At 44.8% G+C, this 19,722-nt stretch overlaps 1 protein-coding gene across 5 annotated transcripts in view; it reads right to left on the bottom strand.

Moving 5' to 3' along the window:
• Positions 1–2,436: 2,436 nt before the first annotated feature.
• LRRC27 (leucine rich repeat containing 27) overlaps positions 2,437–19,722 on the bottom strand; it is a 40,214-nt gene continuing 22,928 nt past the window's right edge. For all 5 annotated transcript variants that reach the window (XM_028729871.2, XM_028729872.2, XM_028729874.2 and 2 more), the window contains 3 exons: positions 7,458–7,591; positions 4,872–4,998; positions 2,437–3,181 (listed from right to left, as the gene is read on the bottom strand). In XM_028729871.2, coding sequence (XP_028585704.1) covers positions 3,032–3,181; positions 4,872–4,998; positions 7,458–7,591 — 411 coding nt within the window. In that variant the 3' untranslated portion in view covers positions 2,437–3,031. The remainder of the gene's footprint in view (positions 3,182–4,871; positions 4,999–7,457; positions 7,592–19,722) is intronic.

Here is a 19,722-nt window from a genome sequence, read left to right as displayed (position 1 = left end):
GATCAGGAACAATTCTACAGGGGGGGGGGGCGACGAACGCATGGGAGCTTTTTAGCCTGAGGACTGCATTGCCTCAGAAGCAGCATTCTGGGGCTACATGCCAGTGGCGAGCAGAGCCAGAGACTAAGAGAGAGTTGGCCAGAGGCAAAAGTGGCGACTCCTACCTTAGTACATTTCAGTCATGCCAAAAAGGTAGAGGTTTCCACACATACATCTCTTAATACAGGCAACCGAGAGGCACTGTCACAAAGTTCAAAGATGCATTCCAGCTAGGCAATAGCACAAAGTGAGGAGCAGGGCTGGAGACAGGTGAGAGGGGAGGAGACAGGGAGAGGGGCTTGGCCTAGGGTTGCCACAAGTCCAAAAAATGTACAGAATACTGCAACGGCAAGCAGTGTCCGGGCGAAAATTGCCTAAATGTCCAGGGAAATCTGATTTTCCATAGAAATAGCTCAAAAAAAAAAAAAAGTCCAATTTCTTTGCGATTTTTCTCAACAAATTTGCCCCCCCCCCCGCTCAACCCAAGGTTCTCCATCCCTACTTTTCCAAGCACCTTTGCTGTTCAGGTATATCAGTCTATTCTGTCAGCGCTGGGTTAACAAGCCAAATTATGCTGCGCCACCAAAACACTTCTGTAGCTGGGATTCCCTGCTCAATAGCAATATATTTAGCTGGAGTTGTGGATCCAAAGTGACCCTTGTCATCTCAGAGGTACCTCTTGCTCATCCTTTAGCGCTGGGAATGAGCGCATGGCCATCAACAATTAAACAGGTCTTTTTTCAGTGACATTAGCAGGAGGGACAGCACAACTCTGGTTGTTTTAACTGTATCTTTCCCAAAGAGTCAGCAGGTAGAATCTGTGTCCAGAGGGCAAGGAACCCGAAAAACTAAAACAGACATTACCCCCGCCCCCCCCCCCAAGTTTTATCACCAGGCTCTGTTGTTGCAGTAAACATTTTGTGATCCCTGTTCTTCCTTCCAAAGATTTATCATTTGGCATTTCCATCCCCTGTTCACCCCCATCCCTCATTTTCTAGCTAGCTAATGCTCCCCCTTTGCTGTATGAAAATGCGTATCTCCCAACTGTTTTGAAAACCTAAAAATTTCTCTCCAGCTACAAGGCCAGCACCATCCCTCCTGTTCGTTTTGTGGCTATAAAACTACAGCTACAGATGGATTTAGAAATAGGGATGGAACACCAGCTATTTGTGGAATCCGGAGGGGGAATAACAGCTGGTACAGCCACACCCTGAGATGAAGCATTTATCTGATCTGTTTAAATCTCAAATCCTTCCTTCTACCCAAGACTTTGCTACTGGGGCCTCTCCAGACTGGCATTTTTTCCACAGGTGTATTTGGCTGCGTGTTCTTGACACAGCAGTGAATTTATTCTTCTTTATTAGTTGTGCTGCGATGCCTCCCCAATGCTACCACACTATTGCTGTCTAGGAGGGCTACAGAGAAAGGAAAGTGTGTTTGCTGGTGGTGGGGGAAATAAACCAGAAGATTTTGGTATAAAAAGTCATGGGATTTGAGCAAGGAGCTATAGGATATGCATTGATTGGAAAAGAAGCAGCGTGAAACAAAAAACCAAAAACAACAACAACAACAAACCACACACCTTTGCAGGTGCCAACTGTCAGGGAGAGGCAAACGGGAAAAGATGAAAGAACAGAAACCAGCAGTTATAGAGAGCCTAAAGAGATCATTAGCAGCCTGTCGTCTGACAGTGGGTCTGACGAAGAGAGGGAGGAGGATGAGTCTGGAACAAGTCATTCTGTACACAGAGGAAGTCAGGGGAGGGGTTTCCGCAGACTTGCATGCTGGGTACGGAAAAGGAAAAAGAAATATTAGATGCGGCAACTGTGCAACAAGGGGACGGACGCTAATTGAAACGCTGGAGATGTACTTTTGAACTTTGTCAAATAAATCAAATAGTTTGGAACTGGCTGGGAGTCCGGAGTCTTATCTATGCCAGCTGGACAGCATTAAGCCTCTGACACCAACAGCATTAAAAGCAGGATTGTGTGTGACTGCCCTGATAGCACCGAGAGCACATCGGGTCATGAATGTGCAACAAAAAGGATGTCTTGTTCCTCGAATCTTCATGAAAAATGCCCTTATTTCAAAAGGTATTTCAAATAGGGTATATCTAGGAAGGCTGGCGAAGGTTCCCTGCTAAAGTGATATTTGATCTTCATCTCAGTCTAAGTGTGAAACATTGCATCGGGTTAATACTTGCGTAAGCAATATGATTTATTTTCGAGCCTTAGCTCCTCAAGTTCCTCCTGTAGTTTCTAATCGTCCACAACCACAAAGACCTTGAGAAAATATTGCTGACAACAAAACTCGGGGGGGGGGGGGGAGGATTTGACTCTTCCCAAGGACATAGAAACCAAAATTGCATGTTGAGCCGTAGTGAAAAAACTCTTGAAATAAAACATGATGGCTTTAATGATGAGTTACAAAACTGATCTGCCTAAGGAGGCATAGCAGAAAGCGGCCAGGTGAGTCACTTGCTGCTCTTTAAAACCTCCAGGAGGTCGAATGCCAATCTGATAACCTTCCACTCTCTACAGCTGGAAATATGTTTATTAAGGATATTACCAATCACTTGGGTTTTTTTTTAACTCTTCATTTAGAAGGTGTGAACTTTTCCTTTAATTAGAGAGGCCCGTTACATTAGAATTGTAGGATATCCTGCAATTCTGCTCCACTGGATCTTAAAAGAGATTGAGAATTATGACAAATATCTAGGAGGCTCATCTCGGAAGCAGGGTTACAGGAAGGTAATATTAACAATAATCGGCATTAGAACCATGCAGTAACGGAAGGCACTTCAAAACCTTGTAGGCACATATTGAAACGGGGAGGGTGATGAGTGTGAAAGATTCCAATTTTTACGTTCCAAAGCAAAACAAACAAGAACAAAGGAGAAAAGGACATATTTGAAAGCCTGGTTAAAAGCAGATCAACTGCAAAGCAAGCTGGTGTAGGTGGCTGCTGCATGACAAATTCTCTTTAATATAATTTAAAATGTCGTGTTAGAAAAGATATTTGGAGGCTTGTTGATAGGCAGTGGATTCTCTGGTGGTTGCGCTTCTCCTGTAAAGGCAGTGAAACGATATTCCTGGTTCAGGTCTCTTTTCAGATTTGCTAGCTGCTGTTCTAGGTTTTCAGCCTGTGGCAGGAAACATAAAAAGCATGAACACTAGAGTTGTTATCACCTTAACAAGGCTAGTGCCCAACTATTCATTTGTGTCTCAGGTAGCTATCTATTGCTGTACAGTGGACCCTCTGGATATGAACTTAATTGTTCTGGGGGTTCGTACATACCCCAAACTCCGCATCTAGAAGCACCGCTTCTGCGCATGTGCATGGCACGATAGAGTGCTTCTGTCCATGCACGAAGCACGCAGAGCGCTTCTGCGCATGCGGCGAAACCCGGAAGTATACACTTCTGGGTTTGCTGTGTTCGCAACCCAAAAGCTACGTTACCCAAAGGTAACATAACCTGAGGGTCCACTGTATTTGTGTAACTGGATTCCAAAGCTAAATGGTTCCTACACTGTTCCCCAAAGCAAAGAACTGAATCCACAGCAACAAAGCTTCAAAGAAACCTTTTGCACAACTCAAAACTTTGCTGCCAATACCAATTTGAGAGGGGTAGCTGTATCAGTCTCTTGTAGCCAAAAGAGCACGGGGTGTCTGGTGGCACCATAAAGACAAATAAATTTATCAGGAATTATCTTTCTTGGGCCAGGGCTCACTTTGCCAGAAGCATGGAAATGTTAAGCTCATTTGGCAGAGAGCTGCAAAGAGGTCTGACTTAATCTAAGTGAGTCTTGCAAAGCTCCTCTTGCTTCTTACGCAGATCAAACTTATGGATGTTTACTTAGAAGTAAGTCCCACTTAGTTCCATCGGATTCACTCCCACAGAAATGTGCACATGACTGCAGCTTTATTAACCAATATAAAAAAATGTAAGATGCCCTAAGTTTTTGGCAGCACTTGAGCATAAACTTACCGGAACAAAAAAAACTGTATTATCATGATATGTCAATTCAGATGTAAGCCCAAATCTGATTTGCTGCCAGATGAATGAGGGTTGGTGACAGATGACTAGCAAACCATAGTTTTGCACTGTATCTGAACTAGGGAAAGCATGTTTTGCAGAAACTGTGTTTTATTTATGACTAGAACTGCAGAGCAAAATTTGAATGTGGTTTGCAATTTTGATTTGTAGTGTTACCTTGACAATATTGGTATTTCTAATCATGTCTTTTGCAAAAACTTCTGTGGCACACAACTGTCTCCAGTAAAAATCCCTACAGTGATACTTCATTGAATATGTATATAAGTTGTATGAGTTAGAATCATAAAACGGTAGAGTTGGAAGGGACCACTGAGGGTCATCTAGTCTAACTCCCTATAATGCAGGAAAATAATAATAATAATAATAATAATAATAATAATAATAATAATAATAATAATTTATACCTCATCCATCTGGATGGGTTTCCCCAGCCACTCTGCGTGGCTCCCAACAGAATATTAATGATGATGATGATGATAAAGCGATAAAACATCAAACATTAAAAACTTCCCTAAACAGGGCTGCCTTCAGATATCTTCTAAAAGTCAGATAGCCTTAAGCATTCATGAGCAGATCTGGTAACAATGAGAAAGCTACGGTTTTGTTTCTGCTTCTTGTTTCTACTATTTCTTGTTTCTACTTTTTTTTGTTTTATCTTACTCTGTGGACTTTGTCCTTTTTATTTTTCAATAAAGAATATAAAATGAGGATAGCCACGGTTTGCAGAAAAAAAACAAAAGCAAATGGAGCAACAAAATGTAATCATGCAACCTACAATCTCATAGTCTTGTTTTGCTCTCTCCATATCTTCTTGAGGGATCCCTGTTAACCTTTTCCTTCTTTCATTCATCATTTGCGTGTGCTGCCTGATGCGATTCTCCACTTCCTTGCGCTTGGCTGCTCTGAAACAAACAGAGAAGAGTACAGCAGGAATAACTTTCTGATAGTAAGAGCTGTTTGAAGTGGAGCGGTCTCTCTCGGGAGGTCTCTCTCCTCCTTCCTTGGAGGTTTTGAAGCAGAGGTTGGATGGCCCTTTGTCATGGATGCTTTAGTTGAGATTCCTGCATTGCAGGGGTTGGACTAGATGGCCCTCGGGGTCCCCTCCAACTCTGCAATCCTATGAATTTTTCAGTATGTCCTCACCTCCATTTATGGATCTACTTAAAACATTTCATCAGCCCATTACTGTAATAGCATTTTTCTACAGATAACAAAACATCAAAAACACGAAACTGCCTGAAAACCCAGAGGTTATTTCAATCTGTACACAGTGGAGCAAACGGGGTGTGGGTGTGTATGATGGTGCCATTGTTTTAGAAAGCAAGCCACAGAAATATTGTCCGACGCAGGAGGAGAAAAGGAGACTGAGCCCCAGCTGCGTGTAGGTTTAAATTGGGTAAGCCACGCTCCCCAGTCAACCTGATTGGTCAGCTGTGGGGCATGACACGGCTGGGACCCCCAATGACGCAGGAGGCATTGCCATGCCCCCCACTGAACACAGGGAATGCTCGTGGCCTGCCTGCAACTCCGCCCCCCTGGGAAGGGGAGCGGTCTTCTCATTGCTGGTATCAATTGCTTTGTTATCAGCTGCTGTTGAAGGAGAATAGCTTAAGCTGATTAAAGAAAAAGTGTCTGCTTGCTATCTTCAAGCTCTAAAAGCAGTATTAAAAAGTTTTTCTACTCCCTGAAAACACCCAACTGTGAGAAGCCTCAGAACACCAGGAAAATATCTGCAATGACTGATGTTAGTATGTTGCAGCAAAAACAAGTATCATGGTATCTGTGGCATAAACTTTTGTGGACTGCACCTGCACCCACACACAAATGCAGGGTATAAAGTTGTGGGCTTTTCTGTAAAGGATGGAGGAAAGTGGCTGCAAAATGTGAGGGCTAGAGTCTGTAACATTTCTACATAATCCAGGCTTAAAAGTAACTGGCATTACAGTTTTTAGGTTCCTCTCCCTGCGCTCGCCCCCCCATCACTAACTTGAAAATGCTGAGCCTTTGACTGAATCCGCAGCTTTTCCTTTGTCCTCATAAAAACAAAACACTGTAATCAGTTGTGTTGCCCTATTATGGAAGCCATATAATGTTGGCAATGTACAATGGTGCTTCGGGTTAATTACCGGTACTTAATTCGTTCCGGAGGTCCGTTCTTAACCTGAAACTGTTCTTAACCTGAGGTACCACTTTAGCTAATGGGGCCTCCTGCTGCCGCCACACCACCGGAGCATGATTTCTGTTCTCATCCTGAAGCAAAGTTCTTAACCCGAGGTACTATTTCTGGGTTAGCGGAGTCTGTAACATGAAGTGTCTGTAACCACTGTAATGAATGTCACCTCCCTGCCCATCCACCCTCTTCAGGCTTAACAACTTTAGATATTTCAGAACTTTCAGATATTTCAGAATATCTTACACAGGATCAACACATTTCTTTCTTTCAGTATATGACAGGTGTTTCTAATTTAGTATAATTTTTGGGTTCCCTATCTGGATGATGTTTTAGTGCATTATGAAATAAAGATGTGAACGAGAAATCAAAACTGAAAACAAAAGAAGAGTAAGAATGCCTCGGGACCTTTTATTTTAAAAAAGGTAAAAATAGAGCTGGCTGATAATTGCTGCTGGGAAGTCTGAAAGCAGGTGGGGCTGGAATGTGACAGAACTGCTATCCTGGTCCCCTAATGAGAAAATATTTGCAGTGCATCCATTAGTACAAAAAGTAAATACACCGTGGGGGTTGAATGAGTACTTAATGGTTTAAAACAGGCCTGGGGCTACAACATTGGCCTAGGGAGGGTGTGTGGTGGTGAAGAAATACACTTTCTTTTGAAGATCGCATCGGTAACTAAAACATTACTCATCTGCATTCCATCTTACAGTAACTTTGGACCTAACACAGGAGCAGAAAGAGAGGAAGAAGAAGAAGAAGAGGAGTTTGGATTTGATATCCTGCTTTATCACTGCCCTAAGGAGTCTCAAAGCGGCTAACAATATCCTTTCCCTTCCTCCCCCACAACAAACACTCTGTGAGTTGAGTGGACCTGAGAGACTTCAGAGAAGTGTGACTGGCCCAAGGTCACCCAGCAGCTGCATGTGGAGGAGCCGAGACGCGAACCCAGTTCCCCAGATTACGAGTCTACTGCTCTTAACCACTACACCACACTGAAGGAGGTTTGAGGAGTGTGCTGCTTCAGATGCATTCCCAGTTGTCCAGACCCCATACACCAGATGCAGGGAACCTTGGGCCCTCTAGATGTTGCAGAACTACAACTCCCACAAGCCACAACAAGCACAGCCAATGGCTGGGTTTGATGGGAACTACAGTTCAGCAACTTGCAGAGAACATCTTTGCTCTCACCTTAACTCGTCAGTTGTTTTCATTAAGTTTAGGGTCATCTCCATTTGTTCATCTTGCTTGCTTGTTTCTTTCCAGTCTTCCGGCTTGTCGTGGTTCTTCATATTGTCTGTTGCGTAAGGTGCGTTTCGAGAAACCTAGAGGAAAGGCAACATATTATGGCATTAAAATGTCAGGGGTGGGAGGAGAGGCAGTAGCTCGGGCTGCCAAAAGATTCAACATTGGACATGCCTGGGCTCCTGGGCTTTAAACTATGTCAGAGCAGGGAGAATTTCACCAGATGCAGCTTATCCCATTACTATTGAAGTTACATGATTAGATTTTTTTTTAAAAGAGAAGTTTCACCTACTGAATTCCTTGTTCACCACAAGAGAAAGAGCAAGGGCCCAGCTCCGTACTGAATCCGGAAACTTCAAGTACTACTGAATCTATTCCCTCATCGCAACCTTTTGTTTGACTGTCTGTGGCCATTACTTCTGCCTCTGATCCCCTCCTACTGCAGCCTTCTATAAGAACATTAACAAGAGCCCTGCAGGATCAAGCCAAATACCCATCTAGTGCAGCATTCTGTTCTCACCGTAGCCAACCAGATGTCCACAGCAGGACCTGAATGCTAGAACAACTTTCGGCATTTGCAGATCCCAGCGACTGGTATTCAGAGGCCTACTGCCTCCAGCGGTGGAGGTGGAGCATAGCCACTGTTGCTAGTAGCCACTGATAGCTTTATCCCCACACACATCTGCCTAATCCAGGGGTCAGCAAACCTCTTCAGCAGGGGGCCTGTCCACTGTCCCTCAGACCTTGTGGGGGGCCGGACTACAGTGGTGCCTCGCAAGACGAAATTAATCCATTCCGCGAGTCTCTTGCGGTTTTTTCGTCTTGCGAAGCACGGCTATTAGCGGCTTAGCGGCTATTAACGGCTTAGCGGCTTTAAGAAAAAGGAAACAAACTCGCAAGAACTCGCAAGACGTTTCATCTTGCGAAGCAAGCCCATAGGGAAATTTGTCTTGTGGAACGACTCAAAAAATGGAAAACCCTTTCGTCTAGCGAGTTTTTCGTCTTGCGAGGCATTCGTCTTGTGGGGCACCACTGTATATTTTTTGGGGGTTGGGAAATGAACGAATTCCTATGCCCCACAAATAACCCAGAGATGCATTTTAAATAAAAGCACACATTCTGCTCATGTAAAAACACCAGGCAGGCCCCACAAATAACCCAGAGATGCATTTTAAATAAAAGCACACATTCTGCTCATGTAAAAACACACTGATTCCTGGACTGTCCATGGGCTGGATTTAGAAGGTGATTGGGCCAGATCCGGGCCCCTTAGTTTGCTTACCCATGGTCTAATCCTCTTTTAAAGCCATCTCAGTTGGCTTTAAACTATGGAGCAAATTCCAGAGTTCAGCTATGTGCTGTGTGAAGCACTTTATTTGTCTGCCCTGAATCCTCCGACATTCTGCTTCGTTGGATTGCCCCCGGTTCTAGTATTATGCAAGAGGGAGAAGAAGAAAACCTCCACTTTGTCCACACAGCGCCTAAAGCTGGGAGCCAGACCTTATAGGTAGCAGATAGACAGCAACTGTCGCGTCCGGTAACTGCTAGATGAAGTCCTATTGGAGGTTAATCTCGCCACTTCTCACCCCATGAGCAAAATTAGCCAGCACTTCAGGTAAAGAAGGAATGAATTGCTGATACCTGTCCCCATTTCAGCCTGTGTGGTACAATGCACAATTTACCCCTGGGAGGCCTGGGTTCAAATACTCTCTCAGACATGAAGCTCAGTGGGTGGCTTTGGGCCTCCCTCTGTCTACCAAACCTACTTCACATGGTTGTTGTGAGGATAAAAGGAGGCTTATCTCCTTGGAGGAAGAAAAAGTATGGTGCTTAAACACACACACACACACACACACACACACACACACACACACACACACACTACCACTGCCTGCTTCATATGAAGATTTATTTCTCACCTTAATTAAAACAATATAGCACTATAGTAAATAATATAGTATATGTAATGAGCATACTCCTACCACTGAGCCAAACCCACAGCATGATTTATTGTCCCTGGAAATCAACTCCGTATTAAAACATTTCTGAAACCGCAGTTTCTTAATAATGGAAGTGACTAAAAACTACTTAGTCTTTTATTGCAACTGGACGGATACAACAAGTGTTCTTGGGCAGGTGGGAAGGTTGTGGATTTGCATGCTCAGAAAGGGCATGTCAGTTTCATAGTCGCTGGATATGTCACTGGTGGTCAAAGGTGCCATTTCCCCCTTGCATTTCCCTCCAGTCCAAGTCAGAACTTTTGCACCTCCAGCCACACCTCACTCCTTTTAGAGAAGCCTGTTTCTGAACCAAAGGGCCAGTGGTAATGAGTGGACATTTGTGAACAGCCTGCGATCTCAACACTGGGCCCTGTGGCACCCAGCCTTGACCAAAGCTTCCAAATTGTTGGTACTGCACAGTTTCTTCGGCAACTGTAGGACATGGTGCACTTATGTGGGAGGCAATACAAAGGTGACTTGGCTGACATCCAGGATACGCAGCTGCAAAAAGATGGTGTTTCCCACTGGAATTCGCCCTAGGGTTGGTGTCACAATCAAGAGGCTTTGGTGAAGAACACTCTGCGTTCCACACTTTAATTGCCATTAACAGAGACAGGGGAAGCAGGGCCTCAGATAGAACACTCCTCTTTGATGGTGGGTGGCAGGTGAAGAGCCACGGGATCTGAATTTCCACCAGCTCTCATGAATCAGGGGCCTTCATCATACACATCTTAGGGTGCTCAAGGTTTACAAAGTCCTATCCTATCATGTGGTGTACCTCTACCTGCAGTGAGTCACATACCCTATTGCAATTGAACTTGCCTAGTCAGTTATTCTGTCCAAGGGCAGGTTTTCATCTGTGAGTGAATCTTTATTTCTTCCCATACATCCAGGGGGCATACCTGAACTGTGCAATCTCTGCCTCTTCTGATCTTAACGGTGACTGGAACACCATGGCACTGAACACCACCCCAAGGCGATACGAGGAGCTACGGGAAACTGACTGCCTCTTCTCTTACACAGCAGTCTGCTGCAAGCATTGAAGGAAGCCACTGAACCAAAAACCCTAAACCCCCAAAGGAATCCTTCGCTCCCAAAAATAGCAAAAAAGGAAGAGGAAAACAGCTCTCTGTACACATCAACCAAATTACTAAAGGAAGAAAGAAACCACTGTCAGAATTACCATATTTTTCTGTCTATAAGACTCAGATTGTCGCCAGTCCACACTCGGGACTATCCATGTATAAGACTCCCCCTAATTTTTGACATTATTTTTTAGGGGGGAAACCCTAGTCTTATACACGGAAAAATATGGTACCTCTTCTACCTGCGATCAATTAGAGGGCAAGCTGCTCTCCTTGCAAAAAATGCTGCATATGCAGACATCCCCAATATTGGAGGAAAAGATGCCTCTCTACTACTCCTCATCACTCACCTAGGACTTTAATCTGTCAAGGGCTTTACAGCCCTCATTGTGCTTTCCTTCACAACAGCTCCCTGAGGATTTCCCACTCTATAGACAAGGAAACACCAGAGGCTAAGGGACAGTGATGCCAACAGGAAGAGGACAAACCTAAATCTCCCAGAAGAAAACCCAGTTGTCTACTCAGTGGACTACATCTTGGCTTTTGAAATTAGCCAACACCAGAGCTGTGGCCAAAGATGAAAGCCATCTTGAAACAGGCTTGTTAAATAGGAAGCAGTCCAAAGTGGAGGTTTCCCTATATGGGGGAGATTTATCTCACTCTGTCCCACTGGTAAAGATGCCCCTTATGGCAACAGCCCTACTGTAGCTGCAATATGTAATGCAGATTTTTGGGATCAGTCTCTAGGGGAAGCAAAGAATTCTGGAATACACATAGGGCCACGTGGCTAACAAAAGGCACTTTGTTTATATTTGCTCATTTTGTCAGGCCTCCAATACAGTGGTACCTCGGGTTAAGTACCGGTACTTAATCCGTTCTTAACCTGAAACTGTTCTTAACCTGAGGCACCACTTTAGCTAATGGGGCCTCCAGCTGCCGCTGCGCCACCGCCACACGATTTCTGTTCTCATCCTGAAGCAAAGTTCTTAACCCTATTTCTGGGTTAGCGGAGTCTGTAACCTGAAGCGTCTGTAACCCGAGGTACCACTGTAATAGAAGCAGAACTTTCAGATTTGACCTTGACTCACAAAGCCATTTCCAAAAAGAAGTCCTTGATCCTTCCTATTTGCCATAAAATAAATCACATGCCTTTTGAGAAACAGCCTAAAAGAATGTGCCAGTGACCTTCAATGTGAAAGCTTTTGATGAAACCCAGGCTATCTCAAGACCTTATCAGTTCTTGAAGACCTCTCAAAGAATCCAAGTTTGTTTATTTACAGAAAAATGTGTTGTGAGCTAGAATAAGCACATTTCAGTAAGTGAAAGCTTTAAAAACATACTGTCTTAAAAACAAAAAAAGACTTTATTTATTTATTTATTTATTTATTTATTTATTTATTTGCTTTATAATACTGGCATCTTGGCAAGGTCCGAATGACTTAATAAAGTGGAAAATGTTAAACCATCTTTTTTTGTTAAAAATGCAAACAGCTGTTAGTAAACAATGAGAGCCTAGAGAATAAACACATCCGTTTTTGTACTGTACATTAAAGCATTTGTCTTACGTGAGATTAGAAAACAAAGCTTTTCCATTCAAAGAAAGTGATTGTTAAACTACTCTGGGAATTATAGCTCTCAGGGGAGTAAGAGGTCTCCTAATAACTCTCAGCACTCTTAATATATTACCATTCCCAGGATTCTTGGGGGGGGGGGAGCCATGACTCTTAAAATGGTATCATAGTGCTTTAAATGTATAGTGTGGGACGCGGGTGGCGCTGTGGGTAAAAGCCTCAGCACCTAGGACTTGCCGATCGAAAGGTGGGCGGTTCGAATCCCCGCGCGGGGTGCGCTCCCGTCGCTCAGTCCCAGCGCCTGCCAACCTAGCAGTTCGAAAGCACCCCCGGGTGCAAGTAGATAAATAGGGACCGCTTACTAGCGGGAAGGTAAACGGCGTTCCGTGTGCTGCGCTGGCTCGCCAGATGCAGCTTTGTCACGCTGGCCACGTGACCTGGAAGTGTCTGCGGACAGCGCTGGCTCCCGGCCTATAGAGTGAGATGAGCGCACAACCCTAGAGTCTGGCAAGACTGGCCCGTACGGGCAGGGGTACCTTTACCTTTACCTTAAATGTATAGTGTAGATGCTGCCTCTAATGGAAACTCTGCTCCTATATTCCCAACCCATGACGCATACTTCAGCCAGTGGTCTCCACTGACAGCAACAAGAACTCCCAGTAATTCTGGGCTCCAAGATTCTTCTAAATCTAAGTAATACCAGCCTGAAGTTATTCTGCCAATATTATGAAAGTATTTCGTATGAAACTGCTGCACAATTAACAACTTTCCCCTCAGATATATTCTTTGAAACCAACGTTAGTCTGAGCCACGTGCCAGGATAAACTGGGGCAATTGTTGGTAGACACTAGACAGTTTAGCATTCTGTTTGTTTGCTTGTTTGTTTTAGCTCCAGAGTTTAGCAGAATGAACTTTGTTACTCAATGCTCCCTGATCAGCATCTTGCTGCAAGCTTATTCAATAAGTACACAGCATTAGCAATGTTACACAGCCCTCTGCTGGGCGAAACTTGGGTCCACTTATGAAAGAAGCTGCCAAGCTGCTGTAGAAACTCTATTGTGCAAACTAGATTATACAATTAGCTAAACCTTCTGTGCTTCCCATGTTGGCCCGTTTCACTGCAAGCCTGGGAAGTAAACTGAATCAAATCCCACATTAGCTTTAAGAATCGCTTGGTGACCACTGGCATGTTCTTTGTTTGTTGTTGTTTAGTCATTTAGTCGTGTCCGACTCTTTGTGACCCCATGGACCAGAGCACACCAGGCACTCCTGTCTTCCACTGCCTCCCGCAGTTTGGTCAAACTCATACTGGTAGCTTCGAGAACACTATCCAACCATCTCGTCCTCTGTCGTCCCCTTCTCCTTGTGCCCTCCATCTTTCCCAACATCAGGGTCTTTTCCAGGGAGTCTTCTCTTCTCATGAGGTGGCCAAAGTATTGGAGTCTCAGCTTCAGGATCTGTCCTTCCAGTGAGCACTCAGGGCTGATTTCCTTAAGAATGGAGAGGTTTGATCTTCTTGCAGTCCATGGGACTCTCAAGAGTCTCCTCCAGCACCATAATTCAAAAGCATCAATTCTTCGGCGATCAGCCTTTTTTATGGTCCATCTCTCACTTCCATACATCACTACTGGGAAAACCATAGCTTTAACTATAGGGACCTTTGTTGGCAAGGTGATGTCTCTGCTTTTTAAGATGCTGTCTACACGTTCTTAGTCTCCCAACAACTCAGATAGGTAAAGGACCCCTGGACGGTTAAGGCCAGTCAAAGGCGACTCTGAGGTTGTAGAGCTCATCTCGCTTTCAGGCCAAGGAAGCTGGCGTTTGTCCACAGTTTTCCGGGTCATGTGGCCAGCATGACTAAACCGCTACTGGCGCATGGAGGACCGTGACGAGTGCCAGAGCGCATGGAAATGGCGTTTACCTTACTGCCGCAGCAGTACCTATTTATCTACTTGCACTGGCATGCTTTTGAACTGCTAGGTTGGCAGGAGCAGGGACAGAGCAACAGGAGCTCACCCCATTGCGAGGATTCGAACAGCCAACCTTCCAATCAGCAAGCCCAAGAGGCTCAGTGGTTTAGACCACAGCACCACCCACGTCCCTCCATACTCAGATAAATAAGTGGAGTCACACCACATGCCTAGCTTCTGAGGTCACATGACTTCTTACCCCCCATCTCTATGTATCAAGCCTCAGAATTCCAGCTCCCATGGAAACTGTCAGGGAACTGCCATCAGCTCAGAGGTGAGAGGTGGAAGGGCAGTTGGGCAGTTTGAGCCTCCAAAGATCGTGAGAAGCAGCACTTCCTCTGCGGAGGAGGAAAGCCATGCCTCTATTGGGGAAGGGGTGCAGGGCTAGGAGTATGCAAGGGAGAGACACAGCACTGAGCATGAACAAAGTGGGGGGGAGGCAGGTCCCCCTCTGCCCACGCCCTCTTTGTGCAGTCAGTTTACGTGCAGAGAGGGGAGGAGTAGGGTGGGGGTCAAAAGACTACTCTGCTGGGGAAAGTTTAAGGACCGCCCACTCCCAGATTCTGCTGGCGAGTGAGCAGACATGGAATTGAGTCGATCTGCATTGTGAACGTTTTGGATAGATAATAAAGCCTTGAAAAGACCAACCTCTCGAGCAACCACGCCGGCACACCTAACAGAAACCTAGAGGTCTGTGAATATAGCATTCTCCATTTCAACACATGGATGCTGGAGGGCAGGATCAATAAGCTGTGTGACCTTGGGTTAGAGTCAATAGTGTGCTCCTGCTGTCCCTTTGATTGTGTAGAGCCTCTTCACATTTAGCTCAGTGGGTAGAGCATGAGATTCTTAATCTCAGGGTCTCGGGTTCGAACCCCATGTTGGGCAAAAGATTCCTGCATTGCGGGACGTTGGTCCTCTCCAGCTCTGCAAATCTATGATTATTCACATAGTTAATGTGTGAGGGGGACTTCTGTCTCCCAGCCTTAGTCCTTCCTGCTCCTCTGCTAAACGGGGATAATAACATTAACCTATCTTGCAGGGATATTGTCAGGATCACTAAGATAATACACAAAATGCTATGCACAGCCAAAAAGCATTGAAAAAACTCAGTTGTAGAGTAAGTATTGCTGCATGTAACTATTACTGCATGACTGCTTTGGGTGTTTCTTCCTGCTCTTTATAGCAATTCATATAAATGAAACCTGAACGCTACTAATAAAGGAAGCAGCACGTTAACCACCCTGCCACTTTCTCCACCCACAAGAAGCAATGGTGATATGCTGAGCAGCACTTTCTCCCATGCTAGGTCAGAAACTCTAACTCTCTCATTGTGCAATCCCTTGAAAGACTACCCAGTGGACAAGATGACAGAAGTGGAATAAAGGAAATACGATCCTATTTGTTCCTCTGCTACTTGCATGGTGATTTGCATTGTCAGCCTGCAGGCTGGATAATGTGGCACTCGAGTGCCCTCTTGTGTTTCAGATATGTATTTCATCCATGTCACAATGCATATTTGTGTGTGTGTGTGTGTGTGTGTGTGTGTGTGTGTGTATACATGTGTGCATACACTAAGCAAACGAGGCAAGTGAGAACAAAGATTCCAAATGCTGGCCGAATAAGCATTTGAGCTACCCGGAGCTTTCATTCAGGCACAGGTGATCAGAATAAAAGAGAGAGGATTTATGAGGGTATGAGTCAGTAGATATTAATCTGATGCAAAAGAAGGTTCTTCAAATAAAGAATAGCAGGCTTGAATGGGAGGGATGCTTGTATCACAAGCTTTTTAGTCAGCGTGGAAAGATCAGGTTAACCTGCCCTCGCCCTGTCTCTGTTGCTCTTGAAGCCTTTAAGAGATGCACCAGAATATGATGGAGAGAGTATGGTGAGTGGAAGAGACCACGTGCTCTAGCTTTTAAGAAACTTGGTTACCATTTCCTGCATTTAGAATCATAGAATTGTAGAGCTGGAAGGGACCACAAGAGTCATCTACTCCAACCCCCTGCAATGCAGGGATCTTGTGCCCAACATGGGGCTCAAACCCACAACTCTGGGATTTCATGCTCTACTGACTGCTGATTAAGACCTGACTCCAATCAATATTTTTTAAAAAAGCAAGTCTGACTTTTGACTTACATATTCTAAAATAACATAAACAATATCAGTTGCAATATAGTTTACTGATTGGTATTGCCTATTTTTTTTGAATGAAATTAAAATGTTACCATGTTAATTTTCTCAACGCGAATTGCTTATTTGGATTGTGATGTTTCGAAATGAATTGGTAGTAAGACCATTTATGGAAACACTGTCCAGTACTGACGCTCATTTTTGTTGCTGTATTGCTTGCTCTGGTGCTGCGAGCTGCTTTTGGAAAAAGAATGGAAATATAGAAGGTGGAAGATTAAGCTTTCTAAGTGATAAGGATGGAAGGCCATGGTAACAGGAAATGGAATTGGGAGCAAATGTCTACATAACTCATAACTAATAATGGATATGGTCTTATTTTAGAAACACAGCAAAGAAATTTGTGAGGAAGTTGTGAGGCTGGACTGAAGGAAGTTCAAGACTGATTTTTATATTTGATAATAATTGGAAAACCTCTCTTGGACCTCTTGGATGAAAAGGATAAGAAATGAACGTGAGGTGCCTGAATTGAACATTGGGAAAAAATCAACTAGCAGAGGAAGGAAGAACGGGACGCCATTCAGGACTGAACAATGGATTATTGTGAGGACGCTTGCAGTTACCACTGATAGGTAGTTGGAAGCCACTTTTATTCTTCTCTTCTCTTTTGCCTTACTCTGTCATTATTCTTATTTCCTTGCTTTTACCCACCTCTTTTTTATCTTTCTCTATTCTTTTATTATTTCCTTTCACTTTGTATTCTTCTAGCTCTTTTCCCTTCTCTTTTTTATTATTGTTTTCTGTTTAGAATAGTTTGCGTTTTTTGTATTGTGAAATGCCTTAATAAAACTTATATATATCTACATCTATATATCCTACAATGACTGGCATTGGCTCTCCAGAGTTTCGGGCAAGGGATGTTCGCAGTCCTGCTGCAGATGCCGGGGATTGTGACTCTCTGAAAGATCCAGGAAAAGGGAGAGCCTGGAACATGGACTCTGATCACCGACAGCCAGGGACCTAAAGATTCTGACTTGGGAACAGCAGAAGAGCTGCTTCTGTGGGTTGATTACTTAACCTTTAGCCAGGGACGTCTTCCCTCACACAACCAGAGAGGACAATGGAGTCCATACCACACTACTGGTACGGAAGGCCAGGAACGCTGAATAATAGCAGCAGGAGCTGTTGCTGTTACAAAAGCAAGATGGTGAGGGACCAGAGACAGCACAGGGAGGATGTGCTATTGCCACATGTTGTTGTTTAGTCGTGTCCGACTCTTCGTGACCCCATGGCCCAGAGCACGCCAGGCACTCCTGTCTTCCACTGCCTCCCGCAGTTTGGTCAGACTCATGTTTGTAGCTTCGAGAACACTGTCCAACCATCTCATCCTCTGTCGTCCCCTTCTCCTTGTGCCCTCAATCTTTCCCAACATCAGGGTCTTTTCCAGGGAGTCTTCTCTTCTCATGAGGTGGCCAAAGTACTGGAGCCTCAGCTTCAGGATCTGTCCTTCCAGTGAGCACTCAGGGCTGATTTCCTTAAGAATGGATAGGTTTGATCTTCTCGCAGTCTATGGGACTCTCAAGAGTCTCCTCCAGCACCATAATTCCCCTTCATGGATCACTGACTTGCCATGGCAAAGGGGATTGAATAACTCAGAGAAGCTATGAACTATGCCAAGCAGGGCACCCAAGATGGACAGGTCATAGTGGAGAGTTTTGACCAAACGTGATCCACCTGGAGCAGGAACTGGCAAGCCACTCCAGTATCCCTGCCAAGAAAACTTGATGGACAAAGACAACAGGCTATTGCCACATACTGCGTTCTAATACACTCTGGATCCCCTATGTCCTCTGGTGTAACATGGCTCTCCTCCCCAGCATCTTTGCCACTTCTCTCAAGCCATCCTTCCTGGGTATTCTCCTAGATCTTTTCCCTTTGGACCTCTCGACGCCCTTTTGTAGGATTTTCTTTTTTTTTTTTTAAAAAAAAAAAACAATGTAAAAGAGCAGTAGTCAACGAGCTGCTCTAAAGGGGTTTCTTTAAAAACAATGCAGCTCTCTCTTGGGGTCAGGATGACAGGTTTTTCTCTCCTGGATTAATTGTAATATCCAGCCTACATTGGCTTTGACTTGGCAGAGGCAAAAACCTCAGGAGGCATCCATCAATTTTAACAATCCTATTTTAAACGAAAGCTCTTCTGCTTCAACGCCTCCAAACAGCTTGGGCAGCCGCAGTTTTTGAAAAGCTATGTGCCGGATGTTTCGACACCTACAACACACATGCCCCCCCTCCCCCCGACTGAGCCATGATGCCGTCGCCTAAGTGTTTACTTAAATTTGCACCTGCTTCCTCCAAAAAGCTGAGCAGCAATCGTTTTAGACAAACTCTCTACTGGGGAGAAGTTTGACGGTGGGGGTTCAATATGCAGGGGGCTGATCTGTGTAGGACCCTGCCTTGGCACCAAAGGCTGGACCGGATAATCAAGTGGCAATCCATATCCCTGGAATCCTATTATTGCAAAGATGGTCTTGCGCTGCTCTCTGAATGCCAGCAAAGTGACTGGTGTATGTAGGAAATGCTGCAGAGGCAAGGATCTGATAATGTACTCTGTACCCTACTCACACCAAATGTTCTGTGCCTTCAGTAGTCAAAGCATGGTTGCCTAAATAGCATGCCTGCATATCAATAACGGGATCCGCATGTTTGCCGTTTCACTGAAACTCACTGATTGTGCATTTACCCTTCACAGAGCTACAATTCCCAGCACCCTTTAACATGCTATGGTTCCCAGGATTCTGTGAGGGGGAATCTATGTGCTTGAAATGTATAGTGTAATGTAAGAAGCAGCCCAATTGTGTTTGGAAGTCCTCCTCCTCCTCATTCTGCTGATAAAGTTCTCTCCTGGTGGTATCACTGCTTATCAGATTAGATAGAACAGGTGCAGGTGTAGTTTAAGGACAGAAATGGCACCCTGGTGCTAATGTCAGGAACCATCCAGAGTTTGAATTGGTTTACCAACAATCCTTGGCACTTTGCCTGTGACCTAGATAGTTGCCCTCTGGTGGGACCAGAATCAACCTCATGTAATCCTGCACAGTATCTCTTACTTTGGGTAGCAAAAAACTTTTTAACATGAGGCAGGGGATGAAAAGAATTTGGTGATGAGTAGGGACACGGGTGGCGCTGGGGTTAAACCACAGAGCCTAGGACTTGCTGATCGGAAGGTCGGCGGTTCAAATCCCTGCGACGGGGTGAGCTCGCGTTGCTTGGTCCAAGCTCCTGCCAACCTAGCAGTTCGAAAGCACGTCAAAGTGCAAGTAGATAAATAGGTACCTCTCCGGCGGGAAGGTAAACGGCGTTTCCGTGCACTGCTCTGGTTCACCAGAAGTGGCTTAGTCATGCTGGCCACATGACCTGGAAGCTGTACGCCGGCTCCCTCGGCCAATAAAGCAAGA

This window comes from Podarcis muralis, chromosome 6 (assembly GCF_964188315.1).
Source record: "Podarcis muralis chromosome 6, rPodMur119.hap1.1, whole genome shotgun sequence".
In the NCBI taxonomy this organism is placed as follows: Eukaryota; Metazoa; Chordata; class Lepidosauria; order Squamata; family Lacertidae; genus Podarcis; species Podarcis muralis.
Note: the sequence above shows the minus strand (reverse complement) of the source record. Positions and strands in the feature narration are given on the sequence as shown.